General features: G+C 41.6%; 1 protein-coding gene across 1 annotated transcript in view; it reads left to right on the top strand.

The window, feature by feature from the left end:
* The window catches only part of SBF2 (SET binding factor 2), a 553,147-nt gene that overhangs the window by 507,199 nt on the left and 27,098 nt on the right, over positions 1 to 18,850 (top strand). Inside the window, exon 33 of the mRNA XM_077818401.1 lies at positions 892 to 1,077. Coding sequence (XP_077674527.1) covers positions 892 to 1,077 — 186 coding nt within the window. The remainder of the gene's footprint in view (positions 1 to 891; positions 1,078 to 18,850) is intronic.

Here is an 18,850-nt window from a genome sequence, read left to right as displayed (position 1 = left end):
AGGTGAGTTGATGGGCATTATGCCCTTAGCTCTACCACTGTATGTTCGAGAGACTCTTTGCCATGTACACATACAGTTCCGACCCTGTAGCATCTGCTTCCAGGACAAATTACCAAAGTATAGATCTTGTGAAACAAACCAGGCATTAAATGAAAAGCAACAGCTGAGCTCATTCAGTGAGTAGATTGTGCCTGTGTAAATGCATCATAATCCAAAAGGTACATACAGCAAATCAATAATTCCATCAAATTGTTTGAGAACCTGACACATAACTCATAGCTCCGTACAAACAAAAGCACAATTGAAACTTAACACCGTCTACTCAGCCATTTTTAAATTATAAGGGAGGAGTGGAGGGATAGATGTATAGACAGAGCAGGAAGAGACCCATTTCTGCCCAGTGCTGTCTTTTAACCACCACCTAATGGCTGATAAAGGAAGGGCTGCAGGCAACATGGCATCACTCCAGAGGGTATAGTCGACCACCTTCCAGGTCCTTTTCTGCAATCCTCTGCCAGCTGAGATGGCCAGCACCCATTTTCTAAACGTTTGTCATTTTTGTCTGTTGATAATGTTTTTAATTTAAATTTGGTAAATAGCGTAGTGATTTCCAAATTCAGTAATCACTTGAATTTGCTTTTTTCCCCCAAATTCAGTAAAACCTCACTTTAGTTGAAGCTCTTTTGTATGAAACTTGCTCTTATCCAAATTTGGATTATTTCTGCCTTTGTAAATCACTTATCTAGTAACTTCCCCAGTTATTTATAACTTAATTTATTTTAATGCTTTTGATGCCTTGCAGTATTTCATAAAAACAAGTTTAGAACATTTCAGTTTGTTGAACATGATATATCTAATATTAATGCCAGTGCACTCTGTTTTGTGATCTAGGTGGTGTCTCTAGTGCAATTACTCAGTGATCCGTTCTACAGGACACTTGAAGGCTTCCGAATGTTAGTGGAAAAAGAGTGGCTCTCTTTTGGTCATAAGTTCAATCAGCGTAGTAATGTGACCCTCAATTGTCAGGGTAGTGGATTTGCTCCCATTTTCTTACAGTTCCTGGACTGTGTGCACCAGGTAAGAATAACAAATCTGTGCCTATTCAGTGTTTAGAAAATGGATGCGTAAGGCCATCATTGTAGAGCTATTAATAAATAATGCATTGAAAAAGAAATAGGGACTTTCCCTTCACTCTTACGAGAGAAGATTGCCCTTTTTGCAGGAAAGAGAGGGAAAATAGTGAAGCTATTGGTAGAAAGATAGAACATACATTGTCCCTGCTAAATAGTAGTAGCTGGTATTGTGGATCATATAAGGTGATTTACAGAGGGATTTCAAATAGAAGCTCTGTGAGTTAGAGGCAAGCTTCCGAGTTTATATTTACTGAGCAGGTGCAGAGAGTACATTCATTTTCTACAAAGAGAATGGCAGCTGTCCTATATGCGGCAGCCAACTCTTCTCTTTCCAGGTAACTCTGGGGAGACTATTCACTCCATCAGTTCTGGAAGCAGAAGAAGCTTATACAGTAACTCCTCACTTAACGTCCTCCCACTTAATGTTGTTTCCAAGTTACGTCACTACTCCATTAGGAAACATACTTGTTTAAAGTTGTGCAGTGCTTCCTTATAACGTTGTTTGGCTGCCTGCTCTGTCCACTGCTTGTAGGATTCTGTGGAAGAGTAGCGACTTTACAAGGGAGCATTGCACAAGTTCCTCTTCTCTACCTCCCTCCCAGCATTTCCCCCACTGCCAAACAGCTGTTTGGCGGCACTTAGGACTTTCTGGGAGGGAGGGAGCAGGGAAGCTCCACATCTCCGCTCCCCCACTCCCTCCCAGAAAGTCCTAAGAACTGGGAGGGAGGCAAGGGCGGATTTACCAGTAAACACAGGGTGCCCAGCACACACCCACCCGCGGTGGGGAGGGGGCGTGCTGGGCAGGGGAGCAAGGGGGAGGTGCAGGTGGCATTCCAAAAGGGGCTTTAGAGTTGCAGCCCCGGGGCCGCCCTTAACCCGGGGCCGCCCTTAACCCAGGGCCCTGTGTTCCGGGTGGCCCTGCCTGGCCGGGAGTGGGGCGGAACAGCTCCCAGAATCGCAGCCATGGAGTTACTGTACAATAATTATAGAGTTGGTGGTTTTTCAGTAAAACTTCAGTCTGTTACAGTTAGTGGGGGGAGCATTCTCTCTTATCTCCCTCCAGTCTGTTACTTCGTTTCTGCTTCATGCTAAGGTCCACAGATCTATTACAATTGTACTTCAGCCAGCTTGCGTCTTTTGGGGCAAAACCAGACCTGTCAGTCACTGACAGCAGGGGAATGCCCCATGTCCTGAAGTTCCCTTACTTTTTTCTGCTTCGGGTGGCTGGCAGCTCAGCCAGCCCATCCTGCTGCAGAGCTTTTCTGAGGGAAATTCCAGTTTTTATTTCAAATTTTAGTCTACATTTCAGCTCAGTAATGTGCCTGTCTCATTCCCAGCTGTGTTCCAGGACTGTGTTTGATTTTTTGGGGCTGCTACAGGCTTCATGAAGTGAGCTAGGCTGAGAAAAGCCAGAGACAAAAGGAAGGGTCTGTGTCTCCTGCTGCCCCTTAACAAGTATCTCACTGGGGAGCTCAACCAGTTCTGTGGGCAGGACCCATTTTCTCTCTCTCTCAGCCCCATCTAGGTGGGGTCGTCTGCCCCCTTCCGCAAGCAGGAGAGAAAGCAAGAAAGATTCAAGAAGCTGATCTGCTAGACAAGAGGCAATTCAGGTCAAACAGGGTTACCTCAGCCCCCTTCTCGATCCAGCAGCAAAGGAGACAAGAAGGCAGGCAGGATTGGAAAAGAACTTGGCTCTGAGGCATCCCCTCCTCCCCCATCATAGCCCAGATGCAGCCAATGCTAGAAATTTCTGAAAGGCGGGGGTTCTCAATCCTTTTCTTCTTGAGGGCCCCTCCCCCCAACATGCTATAAAACCTCCACGGCCCACCTGTGTCACAACAACTGATTTTCTCCATATAAAAGCCCCATGCCACAGGGAGCCCCATGAACCTAACCTGCTCAGACTTCGGCTTCTGCCCCAGGTGGTGGGGCTCAGGGGCTCGAGCTTCAGCCCCATCCCGTGGGGCTTTGGCTTTCTGCCCTGGGCCCCAGTGAGTCTGATGCTGGCCCTGTTTGACGGACCCCCTTAAAACTGCTCACGGCCCCCCTGGTTGAGAACCACTGCTGTAAAGCATTTTGGGGCTACATGTTTAATTTGAAAGACATTACAGAAAACAAGGCCCTGAGCCTGCAACCATTTCTGCCCCAGGACAATGTCATTCCTGTGCTCAGCCCCAGCTGGGAACATTGCCAGGATCGGGGCCTCACGTTTCACTGTGATAATTACCGACTGGCCCAACTGCCCACCTGGGCTACACGTGTGGGGCCCGAGCCTGCTGTGCGGCCCCGCGGGCAGCTCAGGGTTGGAGGGCAGGGTGAGGAGGGCCAGCAGGACTTCGCCTTTCAGGGGCCGGTTCCAGCCTGCTGCGGGGGGGAGGGGTGTTGGGAGCAGGGGCTGCTTTATGCGAGGGGTCAGGGAGAGGTGGAGCGGGGCGCGCACGATCCTCAGCCTGCAGCTGCCCAGGGCTCAATCACTTCCTATTGCCCCAGAGGGCGCAGCCCTGCCCCGCGCCGCTGGGCCTGGTTGGCTGCCAGTGGCGGAGAGGGGTGGAGTGATGCGAGCTGCAGCAGGACCAGCTGGGGACGGGGCGGCTGGGGTGCAGCGGCCTGGGGGCAGGCTGGCCATGGGGGCGCTGAAAGAGGCGCTGCTCAAGGCCATCTGGCACGCCTTCATCGCCCTGGACCTGGACCAGAGCGACAAGGTCTCCAAGTCCCAGCTCAAGGCATATGCGGGAGGGAGCCTAGGGGTGTCAGCTGGGCTGGGGGGCAAGTGTCCTCCGCCCCACCCCGGGGCTGTCCCTCTCCCTGCCTGTTCAGGCAGGGCTGCTGCTAGCGAGGGATCCCGGGCATGGGGCAATAGCAGGGGCTTTGCAGGCTCCCGCCCCAGGGCTTCCAGGCTGTGATTCCTTCCTTCTCTTTCCACCCACTGAGAGAGCGAGAGGAAGGAAGCAGCTTGTGACCATCCCTGGGTTGCTGCTGCTGGGGAAGCAAAATCAGCAGCCTCAGTCTTTTGTTCCTGCTCTTCACAGGGGTGGGGATGGAGAGCAGGAGCCTGGGAGCCTCCTGCAAAGCCCTGGGACAGTTGCCTCAGAGAGGCTTGGTGCTTTGGCTCCATTGTGGCACTGCTGGATACTCCAGTCAGGACAGCGTCAGTCACATTGACACTCTCTTGGGATGGCCCCAAAATGGTGGGGCTTACTTTGAACATGGAAGGGGGGGTGGGTCTGGAAACGTTCTATCTGGATACTCACTTGGACTGTCCTGGAGATAGTACCCTGGTGTCCATCTTTGCCACCATATAACTCTGTAAAGTCACTTGGCGCCTCCCCTAAAACCTGCTCGCAGCCCCCCAGGGGGCCCCGGACCCCTGGTAGAGAACCACTTCTGTAAGGGGATTTTGGGCCCAGCTTTCTGGTTGTGCTGCCCCTCTGTAACAGACCTTCCCTTTCAGGATGGCTACTCATATACTGAGCCAATACATCCCGTGGGGAAACAGAACTATCTGGCCCATGTGAATCCCATGCTGTAGGCTGGGGTAGAACTTCTGGGGAGCCCACCCCTTGGGCCCAAGGCCAGTTTCTTCCTTGAGAGACTCAAAAGGGGTGGCATAGACCAATGGCTTTTCCAGTTCCTTTCCACCACTCCCAGCCTGGGACAGAACCCTTAGCTGTGCATAGCCTTTCCAGTGTTACTGCTCAAACTTCGGCTCTGAAAATAGTTTTGTAAATCTTTTTTCTTAGATAGTTTGGGATTTGGGGGGTTCCCTCCCTTTGTCCTCCCACCATTTGGTATGCCCAAGGTTTCAAGCTTCAAGCCCTGTCTGTCATGTCTCTGGTTCTTTCTGATTAGTGACCCTTGCTAGAGCTGCCTGTATTACCTTGAGGAATCGCACATTCCTTAAAAAAGTGATATTTGTTGCTCGTTTCCCCTTGTACTTAGGCAGTCTCAAGAGTTCAGATATTTAATGGAGATGTCCTTGAAGCCCCAGTCTGATCCTGCCCCCCTCCTGATCCCCATCTCACTGACATGAGCCTCCTGGTAGTATCCCACTGGCACCAGTGCTCTCTAGCTGGAAATCCTCCAGCAGACCCAAGGACTCCACTAAATGGAGGCATGAGGAGGGTAAAGATAAACACCCTCATTAAAAGAGGGACAAACCACTCCATACATCGTCTAAGAAAAAGCCTGCTTTTCCTCTTCTCTGTGCCACAAGTTGGGTTCAACCCAGAGCTCACAGGAAGCATGGATTGGTATCAACAGAACTGGGAGTTACCACCATTCCGAAGCCATCTATGACAGGGGCAGGAGTGACCCTTGCACCACACAAGGGAACTTTCACTGTCCGCACTGATGATACTGCACAGTACAAATACTGCTGCATCCAAACTCACACTGATGGATCCATCCATATCCAAGACTCCTGCCAGCTCTCCTCTCGTTAGGCCTTGATATACCCTTCTCAAGGATCTGGTGATATACACACATCCCAGATCACCAGTTTTTCTGACCCAATTCTATCCTTGCACCATCAGCACATCATTTACCAATCTTGAGCAACAGTCATGCCAAAAGTGCTCCAACGCCATCAGTATCTTATTCGCCCATTCCTGCCTCTGGCCGTATGGTCTTAAAACACATGGTACCATCAGATCCACCAATAGTCAAACAACCCTTACTCCAGTGGTTCAGAAACAAGACTTGATCCCAGAGAGGGCTTCCAGAGCCTCCTGGATGCCTCCAAGTCCTCATGACCCAAACTGTTGGGCTAGTGACCAATGGTACTCCCCTCCTTGCTGCCTTATTGTTACGATCCCACCCACTGGCCATACTGGGGCTCCTGTGATCTGTACTTTTGGGCCGCAGACTATGAGACCCCGGCACTGCTTTCAACAAAGATCACCTCCCAAACAGGAGCAGGAGCAACTGATACAGGATTCAACTGATAAAGAATTAAAGAAGGGTAATATAATTAATGCCAATCAACATGGGGTTATCAGAAAATAAATCCTGTCAAACTAACACATCGCTTTTGATGAGATTACAAATTGGTTGATAAAGGCATTGATGTAATATACTTAGACTTCCTTAAGACATGTGACTTGGTACTGCATGATATTTTGATTAAAAATCTAGAGAGATATAAAATTAACATGGCACACATTAAATGGAATAAAAGTTGGATAACCAATAGATCTTGAAGTGTAATTGTAAATGGGGAATCATCACTGATGATTCTTTAGTGGGGGCCTGTAGGGATCAGTTCTTTTGTCCCTGTGCTATGTAACATTTGTATCAATGACCTGTAAGAAAACAGAAAATCACTGATAAAATTTTCAGTTGATACAAAAATTGGGGGAATGATTTAAAAAAAAAAAAGAGGATAGGTCACTGATACAGAGCAATCTGGGTTACTTGGGAAATTGGGCACAAGCAAACAACGTGTTTTAATATGTAAATGTATACATGTAGGAACAAGAATTTAGGCCATATTTACAGGATAGGCAACTCTATCCTAGATAATCAGCTGAATATGAGCTCCCAGTGCAATGCTGTAGCCAAAAGGGCTAGTACAATCCTTGGATGAATAAATGGGAATATTGACTAGGAGTAGAGAGGTTACTTTAGCTCTGTATTTGGCACTCGTGTGACCACAGCCGAAATACTGTGTCCAGTTCTGGTGTCTACAATTGAAGAAGGATGCTGATAAATTGGAGAGGGTTCAGAGAAGAGCCAGGAGAATGATTAAAGGATTAGAAAACATGCCTTATAGTGATAGACGCAAGGAGTCCCATCTATTTAGCTTAACAAAGTGTTGGCTAAGGGATGACTTGATTACAGTCTTCAAGTACCTACATGGAGAATAAATATTTGATAATGGGCTCTTCAGTCTAGCACAAAAAGGTATGACACAATCCAATGGCTGCAAGTTAAAGCTAGCCAAAGTCAGCCTGGAAATAACACATACTTTTTATCAGTGAGGGTAATTAACCATTTGAACAATTTACCAAAGGTCATAGCAGAGTCTCCATCACTAGAAACTTTAAATCAAGACTAAATGTTTCTCTAAAAGATCTGCTCTAGAAATTATTTTGGGGAAGTTCTAAGGCCTGGGTTATACAGGAGGTCAGACTAGATCAGTGGCTCTCAACCTTTGCGGACTAGTGTACCCCTTTCAGGAGTCTGATTTGTCTTGCATACCCCCAAGTTACACCTCACTTAAAAACTACTTGCTTACAAAATCAGACATAAAAAGAAGTGTCACAGCACACTATTACTGGAAAATTGCTTACTTTCTAATTTTCCCCATATAATTATAAAAATCAGTTGTCATATAAATATTGTACTTACATTTCAGTGTATAGTATACAGAACGGTATAAACAAGTCATTGTCTGTATGAAATGTTAGTGTGTCCTGACTTCGCTCGTGCTTTTATATAGCCTGTTGCAAAACTAGGCAAATATCTAGATGAGTTGATGTACTTCCTGGAAGACCTCTGCATACTCCCCAGGAGTGTGTGTACCCTGGGTTGAGACCCACTGGACTAGATTATCACAATAGTCCCTTTTGGCTTTGGAATTGTGAATCTACATAAACAAACAAGGAGAAGCAAAGTCCAGCCCATTCTGCAGGGAAGCAATCAAGTTCTGAAACTGATGCATTCAGCATCAAATTATCCTTTCAACCGTGCACCTTTTAGGAGTAATATACTCCCTGGTGGACCGCCTAAGGAGGCATTTTCACAAGGATCGTGAGTGAGAACTCTGCTCTTCGGTGGTGCAGTATATTTTACAACAGTGGGGATTCCCATCCTGGGATATCTTTGCAATCCAAGGAAACAAGAAGTGCCCAGCCTACTGCTCTTGAGTTATCCAGGGGCACAATTCAAGCGGGGATGTTTTCCTGGTACAGTGGTTGGACCCATTGATTTATGCCTTGTCTCCCATCCCCCTACTACTTTGTGTCCTCAGGAAGATCAAGCAGGACAAGGCAACTGTAATTTTGATAGTATCATGGTGGCCAAGGCAATTGTGGTTCACCACTGACCTATGGACGGTCTCTTGCCTATACAAATACTTACAACTGTTTCTAAACCTGCTGTCTCAGAATAGAGGCAGGACCATCCATCCCAACTATAGATCCCTCCACCTGGTGGCCTGTTTTTTGGATGGACAATGAATTTAGAGAGATCCTGTTTACAAGAAGTCCAATCTTGTGACCTGAACCTGGTGCTAACTGCACTCATGAACCTGCCATTTGAGCCCTTGACCTCCTGCTCCCTCCTACACCTGTCTATGAAAGGGGCCTTGCTAATGGCAAACAGCTTTGCTGGAGGAGAAGGGGAGCTCAGGGCCCTTATGGTGGACCCTTCTTACACAGTGTTTCACAAGGATAAAGTATCCTGAGATTGCATCCCAAGTTTCTCACAAAGATATCTTATGAATTTCACCTGAACAAAATTGTTCACTTGTCTGTCTTCTAGTCCAAGTCTCATGATAACAGGGAAGACAGGAAATTCCACTCCCTAGACGTACAAAGAGCTCTAGACTTCTACTTACACAGGACAAAGCCCTTTTGGAAGTCTCTGAGATTGTTCATCTCCATAATCAAGAGGATAAAGGGGTAAGCAGTCTCTTCTCAAACATTCTCTAAATGGATTTCCAGCTACATCCTCCTATGCTATGTGTTTATGGAGGTGCCGCCTCCTCAGATGGTCAGGGTTCATTCAACTAGATCCCAAGCTGCCTCAGTAGTATCCCTACAAGTTATTCTCCTCTTGGAGATCTGCAGAGTACCAACTAGGGCAGCATTCACACTTTTACTAAACATTGTGCCCTGCTTCAAGTTTCTGCCGAGGATGCTTCCTTTGGTACAATCGGTGCAGAGCACTTCCTCGTGCCCTCCTCCTCAACATGCACTGCTGGGGACTCATCAACAGTGAATACCCATAGGGACCAGCACTTGAAAAAGAAAAGTTACTTACCTTATAGTAACTGGAGTTCCTTGAGGTGTGTGGCCCCTGTGGGTATTGCATGACCCACCCTCTTTCCCCTCTGCTCGGTTTCTCACTTGATTCACTGTAGAAAGGAACTGGAGTGGCGGTTGGTTCACACCATCCCTTATACTCTCAGTTCAGAGTACAAGGAGGTGTAGGATGTAGGCATGGACCAACAAACACTGCGATTGAAATATTTTCCATTCTCAGATGCATGGTGCACATCCCCATCCACAATTAATACCCATCAGGACCATGCATCTCAAAGAACTCCAGGTACTATAAGGTAAGTAACCTTCCTTCCCACCAGGAGTGCTTTATTGTGGATGTATTAGAGTGTCAAAGTAAAAAAGTCACGTCTCTGTAGTACAACATTCTCAGCATATTCAAGAAAATGAAGTTTTGTAAACATCGCAAATGCTTCATTAGGGCATCAACCTTATTCCAACCCTGCAAGTCATAAAATACCTTGGAATCTCATTTTGCCCCTTGCTGCATTACCCAGTTTGAGCCTCCACAGGAGGTGTTGTTATATGTCCTATGTATTAGAGTAGGCTTCCCAGTGGCTACTATCTACAATCAAATAAGGTTTTTAAATTTGAAGTTGGGAACCTTCTCAAATGACCCACTATTGTACTTTTAATTCAGACACATACTTCTCCCAACTGTGATAGCATTAATTCCCTATGGAAATCCAAGACATATTCTTCTTTTAGTTAAGCAGTATTTAGGAGCACAAGCAATCTCAGGTCAGAGCAGTCAGGACTCCAGTACTGAGATCTGCTAGATAGTCATTTGTTCACCAAATTCTGCATATTGGTCATCCAATCTTAGCCAGTGCCATTTCCTTTCTTTTGGCAGATGTATTCTCCACACCTTAATGCCCAGAGGAAGATGTATATTACAGGCAAGGCCAGTAACACTTGGTATTATTAACAGAGTGTGTATATTTATTTATGTAATTATAATGTGCCTTTTTTTGAATGTCCATATTTAATGATCCTGTTTCCCACCTTGGAGAGCGACAGCTATGAAAATCCCAAAGTAAGGGATCTGTGGACCTTAGCACAAAGAATAGAAAAATTTATCCATGCTTACCTGAAAATTTCCTTTCTTCACGTAATAAGGTCCACAGATCAGTCTCATCCTGCAGAAAACCAGATCATCCAGAATAGAGATGGAAATTGATATCCAAGGATTTAAGTTCGTAATCATTGGTAGACTTTATTATGCTCTGCAGTAGGAGAAATGGATGTTTTTCCTCCAAGTATGTAACACCATCTGTAATTAAAAAAATTAGATTTGAATTATCCTGGCCAGGGAAGTTGCCTCAACTAGAGGGAACTTCATGTTCTCCTGTTGCTAGTGACTGAGAGGTCTGGTTCTGCCCCTAAGCTGCAAGCAGGATGAAGTACCCATTGTAGCACATATGTGGACCTTATTATTCAAAAAAAGGAAATTTTCAGGCAAGCATTGATAAAGTTTCCTATTCTGCCCATCTTTTCTGAATGCAGTGTTGTTGTAGCATTGTTGACTCAGGATATTAGAGAGACAAGGTAGATGAGGTAGTATCTTCAACTTCTGTTGGTGAGAGAGACAAGCTTTCAGGCTTACATCAAGCTCTTCTTCAGCTCTAAAGCTAATCTCTCTCACCAACAGAAGTTGTTCCAATAAAAGATATTACCTCACCCACCTTTTCTCTCATCTTCTGTGGCCAATTTAAGTTTTTCTATTATACTCTAAACTACATTTTTCTCTGTAAAATCAACTATTTATTTTTTCTAGGATAAGCCATTCAGTTACCAGAATTAATGTTTGTATGGTATCCTTTAAAAAATAAGAGTAAATTATCTATTTGTTTTTGCATTATCTAGTGAGTATCATTTAGAAAAAACTTAGCTTTATAACTAATGTGAGGGTATTTTTAAAATACAGTAGCAGCTTCCCATACGTGGTACTGTGTATTTAAATCTTTCTTACCTATTTTTTGTTTCGTAAGTGATACAAGTTATTAATATTTTGAACACACACACACTTTACACAATAAGCTGTATTTCTTGCCTTTTACCTTAGTGTTTAGTCTGTGCAATAATATTATACACCTCTTAGTCTCCGCTTAGCAAAAGGTTGTAGGCTAAGTATATGATATAGTATCATAACTATGAATAAATTATCTAGGAGTAGTTCATAAAAGTTTCTGAAGATAGTCTTTTAGCCCATTATGATATGTTATTGACTTAACAAATTCTAACAATATTGCTACAGTTTTCAAGGGTATGATTTTTGAAAGTCATCCAAATTAATATGTATGCTTACATAGAAATTTGTCATGAAGAATCTGATCCTAAATATTTGTACTATGGTGTTTCTATGAGCAGTGCCCTATGTTAGTTTGTGTGCAACGAGATATATTATTATTATATATTATAATCAAGACCAGAATTTGATCCTAAAATTTGATATGTTACAATCTGATATTCAAATATCCCATAAATAAAAGTGAGGACGTTTGGTCTCTCTTTAAATCTCTTTTTTTTTAACCATTCGTTTCAGTTTTAACATCTTGAGTGCAAAAAAACTTTAGAGCCAATGTGCATAAATTTGTCAGTTGTTCAATGAAAGTTACATAGAAAACATATGAAACAGTGATTCCTAAATTAGAACTGCATCATCTTTTAAAAAGTCATTGTTTATGCCAGTATCTCCAGGTGTCAGCTAAATTATTGATGCTAAATCATTGTTTCACAATAGAAACATCTGGCAGATAGTCTCATTGCTTCTAAGATGATGGGGTGGGTTAAAATGAAGTCATTACAGGAAGCTCCCCTTATTTTACACTTCAGTTATATCTATTTGGTATTTTGATAAATATAGCTCAACTGTATACTGAACAAATGATGCTCCAGAATTTAAATAAAATTCTCCATCAATTTTAGGGCCCAACCCTGCAAAGAGTTACATATGTGAAATACTTTATTTACATTAGTAGTTACAATGAACTCAGTATGACTACTCCCATGAAGTTAGTCAGCTGTTCATGTGTTTGCAACAACAGTCTCTTAGTGATTACTAGTTATTCTATAGGGTATTTCACAATTTTTTTGATTATTTAAATCAAATTAATATTTATTTTTATTGGAATTACGAAACTAAAAGATATTATAAAACTGGAAATCTACAAAAGAATATTCTGAAGAGAACTGAGTAAATTCTAGAACGTCAGGAGTCTTTATTCTAGTCTTTATTTTAGTAACAGTATCAGAAACATCTGCATGTTTACTTAGCCAATTTAGATATTCATTATATATGTATTATCATTTAGGGTGGGATTTACAAAGGAATCTAATGGTGCTAAAAACTCAATCCCTGATTTACATTTTTGGGTCGCTTATGTGAAAATTGCATCATTGTTAACCAATTTTACAACCTTTTATACAAGTTTAGGATCTGATCCCTTTCAAATCCATTGACTGCACTGGAGACAAAAGCTGATACATGATAACTAAATATACCTAACCTTTTAATGGGGTTAAGTAACCTGCAACGACTAGTGACATCTTTTTTGTGTTTATTTGTAATCAGTTAAATCATCCTAATTACCTTCTATTACATTTGATTTCCAGGGCGCACAATTCTCTCATTTCTGATTGTCTGAGCTACATTTTATCAAGGACTTTTGACCCCAATAGCTCACCTCTAATTTGAATTTTGCGCATTGTACTGCAGCTGGAGAAATAAATGCTAACAGTGATTACCTAAGCCAGTTCTAGCACCTGTCCCATCTCCAAGTATGCAGAAATCAACTGTTAAAACACACAAAATAATAGCAACTATGTCATTCACCTTTGTTCTCTCATACTGCAAGTATTTTAGATTAATAATTGTTTTCCTGCAGAAGTAAATTATAATAATTTCTACAGTTACTTTAGCTCCAGAAGTTTCAGAAAAGGATCCAGCTGAGAAATTATTTCATTCTCTACACCTACATCCCTGCCAGGATTTGAACAAGTTTATTTTTATTGCCCTTTAAATTTGGTAAACTACTTATTAAGCAGAAATTAGGATACTGTAAAATTCATAACTAACAGCAAATCTGTTGATCTATAAAAATATCCATCCTTTGTGCAATTCACTGAAAAATTCTTAACATGGAAAAAATGTATGAAACGACATATTTGTCAGAGTGCATATTTGTAAATACAGCTTTTGTGATCTGTCAGTTTATTATTCCATATGGCATTGCTATCCAGAATTAGTGTATTTGACCACTTTTAAATCTGTGCAGGCCAATAAAAGCATTAAAATCCCACTATAATTCTGTCAATCTTTTTCTTTTTATAAAGAAATCTGAAAAGCTTTTTCCTTTATAAACTTGGTCTTCCACAATTTTATTATGGAGAAAATTATATTTTTGAAAATTATGTCTTATGCATCTGTATTGTTATGAGAGTTTAGCAGTCTGCATTATGGAAATAGAGGGGACAGAATAAGCAAGTATGCACAGAACTGGAAGTTCCTAAGGTGGCTTAATATTTTAGATATCTGCCTAGTAGCTGACATTCAAATGACAATTCATTGTGTGAAATACTCTATATGTACCTATCTATTTCTATAGGGATTTTTCCAATATTACTCCAATCCATCACTACTATGCATTGGTACCTAATTTCTTTTTGATGGATTCAGATTCAGAAATTTGTTAAACTAACACATCTGACACTATGCTCCCAAATCAACTCTGTCAGAAAAACAATCAAAGACAAACACCATGTCACTTGTGGGCGAACACTTTTCACACAATGTATCTGACCTCTCAGTCCTTGTCCTCAAATGAAACCTGCACAACACCTTCAAAAGACAAGCGTCTGAGCTTAAATTCATAGCTTTGCTGGACGCTCAAAATAATGGTCTTAATAAACACACTGGATGTATGGCACATTGCAACAATCTGTAACCCACTAACCTCCCTTTTTTGACCTATGAATGACTGCAGAAGGGTTAACTGACCACTTCACTTTGAATGGTCCCTTAAAACATATGTTAATTACTTATGCTAAACAAGCTGCTCCACCTTGTATTTAGCTGTGACATTCTCAATACCTTTCCCAGACCTGAAGAATAGCTCTCTGTAGTTCAATAGCATGTCTCTTTCACCCACAGAAGTTGGTTCAGCAAAAGATACTATCTCATCCACCTTGTCACTCAAGATTTTTAGCATTTCTGAAAATCTAAATCTGGACCACATAAAAGCAGATTTGAGTATTTAATGTCAATTGAGCATACTCCTATGATCTTCAGGGGTTTTCAGTTAGTTTGATATATTGTAACTGTAGTGATTAATGACAAACATGTTTCTTCCTTGAGGTGGGTAAAAGAAGGGAGATAGCTGAACAAAGAGCAGAAAGAAAAGTTGAGAGGGAAAATGAAAAAGAAAGGAAGGAAATGATAAATAAAAGCAAGAATATTGGGAATATTGCAAGAATAAAATAAGTATGGAGGCGTTAGTGTTATGATAGACAAAGCCCCATGAGATTGATATTTCAGGTGATCCATTTAATTGGTAGCTCTGCTTGTGTTCTTAAAATAGTGTATTTATTTTCATTGCCCCATCTTAAGATTTACGTACGGTCTTCTTAATTTTGAAAATGAAATTAAAAGGTGGCAAATTAAAAACGGATAAAAGGAAATTGCCACATGAAGTTGTTCAGGCCAAGTTCTTAGCAAACGCTAAAAGGGGTTAGACACTGAAATGGATTACAAGTATATCCAGAGTTGTTATAATTAATGCTAACAAATTTTGGAAGGGGTATTAAAGCTCATGCTTAAGGGCTTAAGCCAGTCTATAAATATTAATGATCAGAATGAGACTTTTTGTGAGGGGCAGATTATCCCACGTCAGTCTACTGAGGAATTTTTGCACCTTCCTCTTAAGCATCTGGCACTGTTAGACAGGATACTGAACTAGATGGACCTTTAGACTGATCCACGATGGCAAATCTTCTGTTCCTAATTGAGATTCTATATTATGTTCATTCATTTAAATATATAGAATTATACGTATGTCATGGCAAGACAACTTTCTAACATGTTTCTTTCTTAATGTAATTGTAACATTGGGTTGTTTATTTCCTCACTTTGAATCATCAGTCTACATTTTGGAAAACAGAAGTGGTATGTAGAATAGCAAGCAACCAAAATGCATCTGCTCTAGTAATAAGAAAAGGAGTACTTGTGGCACCTTAGAGACTAACCAATTTATTTGAGCATGAGCTTTCGTGAGCTACAGCTCACTTCATAGCTCACGAAAGCTCATGCTCAAATAAATTGGTTAGTCTCTAAGGTGCCACAAGTACTCCTTTTCTTTTTGCGAATACAGACTAACACGGCTGTTACTCTGAAACCTGCTCTAGTAATGTGTATTAAGGCCATGTCTATGCTTACCGGTAGATCGGCACTGCTGTGATTGATGCAGTGGTGTCAATTTAGCGGGTCTGGTGAAGACCAACTAAGTCAAGGGCAGAGTGCTTTCCTGTCAACTGTGGTACTCTGAGAAGAGTAAGGTAAGTCAGCGGGAGAGTGTCTCCTGTCAACACAGCATGATGTAGACACTGTGGTAAGCCGACCTAAGCTACGCTGACTTCAGTTACGTTATTCATGTAACTGAAGTAGTATAACTTAGGTTGACTTACCGCGGTAGCGTAGACAAGGCCTAAGGCAAAGTACCTGCCAGAGCGCTCTCTGTGTATTTCTACTAGGATAATACTCAAAATTGGTGGGGTCTGAATAAAAGTAAGCAGCCAACTTTGAAAAGAAATTATGTTTTTATGCTTCCTTTCCAAAAAAGTGCATCCTCTGGATATTATGTGTGACAAAGATATCCCATATCCAGTGTGAAATAATGACTAATAGAGAGAGTTTATCCCAGAGAGAGTAGCATAATCATGAATCAGATTTGTCCAATGTTTTTATATATATAGGCTGTCAAGCGATTAAAAAAAGTAATCGCAATTGCGTGACTAAAAAGATTAATTGCGCGTTTAAAAAGATTAATTGTGCAATTAATCATGCTGTTAAACAGTAATAGAATACCATTTATTTAAATATTGTGGATGTTTTCTACATTTTCAAATGTGTTTATTTCAATTACAACACATAACACAAAGTGTACAGTGCTCACTTTATATTTATTTTATTACAAATATTTGCTATAAAAAACAAAAAAAAATAGTATTTTTCAGTTCACCTCATACAAGTATGTAGTGCAATCTCTTTAGCATGAAAGTTGAATTTACAAATGTAGAATTATGTACAAAAAACTGCATTAAAAAATAAAACAATGTAAAACTTTAGAGCCTAGAAGTCCGCTCAGTCCTACTTCTTGTTCAGTCAATCATTCAGACAAACAAGTTTGTTGACATTTACAGGCGATAATGCTGCCTGCTTCTTGTTTACAGTGTCACCTGAAAGTGAGAACAGGTGTTCATATGGCACTGTTGTAGCCGGCATTGCAAAATATTTATGTGCCAGATACGCTAAAGATTCATATGTCCCTTCATGATTCAGCCATAATTCCAGAGAACATGTGTCCATGCTGATGATTGTGTGACGGGTTGGACCTTCCCCATCCGGAATGCCACCTGATGTACTGGGGTTTCACTGAGCCTCTGCTGCTCCACCAGCCCGGATTTCCTCTCCCTGTATTGCTGAATTAGGCTCTCTGGCCTCTTGCAGCACACACACACAGGTAGGGCCACACCCAGCTGCAGACACAGACTGAAATCAGCTCTGTGTGAAAGGACTCATCCAGCACTCACGTGCACACCTCTTTTGCGGGATAAACCCTAAATAATACTGTCTTGTGTAGTATAGAAAGATCTGCACAGTGCAAGCTCATAAAAATTTGGCCTCTCCCTCAATGTGGAGAAAGAGATGCACAGCTTCTTGCCCCTCACCCACCCCAGGATATGAATTGCACAAACTGAGGTATGTTATAAACAAGAAATAAGTTTATTAACTACAAAAGGTAAATTTTAAGTGATTATAAGGGATAGCAAACAGATCAAAAAAGATTACCTTAGTAAATAAACAAAAAACGCTAACTGAGCTTAACACACTAGATAGGTAAGATATAAATTAGCAAATTCTCACCCTGAGTGATAAACAAGGTGGCAGATTCTTAAGGCACAAGTTGCCTTGGCTTTTCCAGGTTTTCATACACAAGCTAAAAATCCTTCTAGCCTGGGACCATCACTTCCCACAGTTCAGTCTTTGTTTCCTCCTCAGGTGTTTCCAGGTGTGTTGTTGTAGGGAGAGTGAGGTCCCCTCATAATGTCATTTCCCCCCTTTTATATCTTCTCCCCACCTTCTGGAAAGCTCTTTTGCTGTGACCTGAGTCAAACAGTTCCCACTGTGTAGTGCTATCTCTGAAAGGTTTCTGTTGTATACAGTTCCTGGGGTAATCCTTGTGCTTGTGTTAATTTCCTCAATAAGCCATTAACATTGTTTGGCTTTTTTACGGTCATACCTGAAAGGCTGCTTGTAGGTGTTTACAACCTCAGGACATGTTTCAGCAGCACATCACATACATAGCCAAACTTCATAACTTCACACATGACAATAGCACTGACAATAGCACATACAATCTGTCTAGCAGATCAAGACTTTTAGAATGACACCTCACAAGGCATACTTTGTATAAGACATATCCGAATTACATGACAGTGGTGTATATTGAGGTGTCAAGGTATAACAGACGGGTTCTGCTCGATAATGATCCAAAGCAATGCCAGCCAACGCATGTTTACTTTCATCATCTGAGTCAGATGCCACCAGCAGAAGGTTGATTTTCTTTTCTGGTAGTTCGGGTTCTGTAGTTTCCGCATCAGAGTGTTGCTCTTTTAAGACTTCTGAAAGCATGCTCCATACTTTATCCCTCTCAGATTTTGGAAGGCACTTCAGATTCTTAAACCTTGGATTGAGTGCTGTATCTTTAGAAATCTCCCATTGGTACCTTCTTTGTGTTTTCTCAAATCTGCATTGAAAGTGTTCTTAAAACGAACAGCATGTGCTGGGCCATCATCCGAGACTGCTATAACATGAAATATATGGCAAAAAGCAGGTAAAACTGAGCAGGAGACATACTATTCTCCCGCCAAGGAGTTCAGTCACAAATTTAATTAACACATTTTTTTAACAAGCATCATCAACATGGAAGCATGAAGGGGCATACGAATGTTTAGCATATCTGGCATGTAAATACCTTGCAATGTCAGCTACAAAACTGCCATGCGAACGCCTGTTCTCACTTTCAAGTGACATTGTAAATAAGACGCCGGCACCATTATCTCCCGTAAATGTAAACAAACTTGTTTCTCTTAGTGATTGGCTGAACAAGAACTAGGACTGAGTGGACTTGTAGGCTCTAAAGTTTTACATTGTTTTGTTTTTGAGTGCAGTTATATAACAAAAAATATCTATATTTGTAAGTTGCACTTTCACAATAAAGAGATTGCATAACAGTATTGTATGAGTTGAACTTAAAAATACTATTTCTTTTGTTTATCATTTTTACAGTGCAAATATAATATAAAGTGAGCACTTTACACTTTGTATTCTGTGTTGTAATTGAAATCAATATATTTGAAAAAGTAGAAAAAATCCAAAAATATGTAATAAATTTCAATTGATATTCTGTTGTTTAACCGTGCGATTAAAACTGCGAT

The sequence above is a fragment of the Eretmochelys imbricata genome, chromosome 6, assembly GCF_965152235.1.
Source record: "Eretmochelys imbricata isolate rEreImb1 chromosome 6, rEreImb1.hap1, whole genome shotgun sequence".
In the NCBI taxonomy this organism is placed as follows: Eukaryota; Metazoa; Chordata; order Testudines; family Cheloniidae; genus Eretmochelys; species Eretmochelys imbricata.
This window is presented reverse-complemented; position numbering and strand designations above follow the sequence as displayed.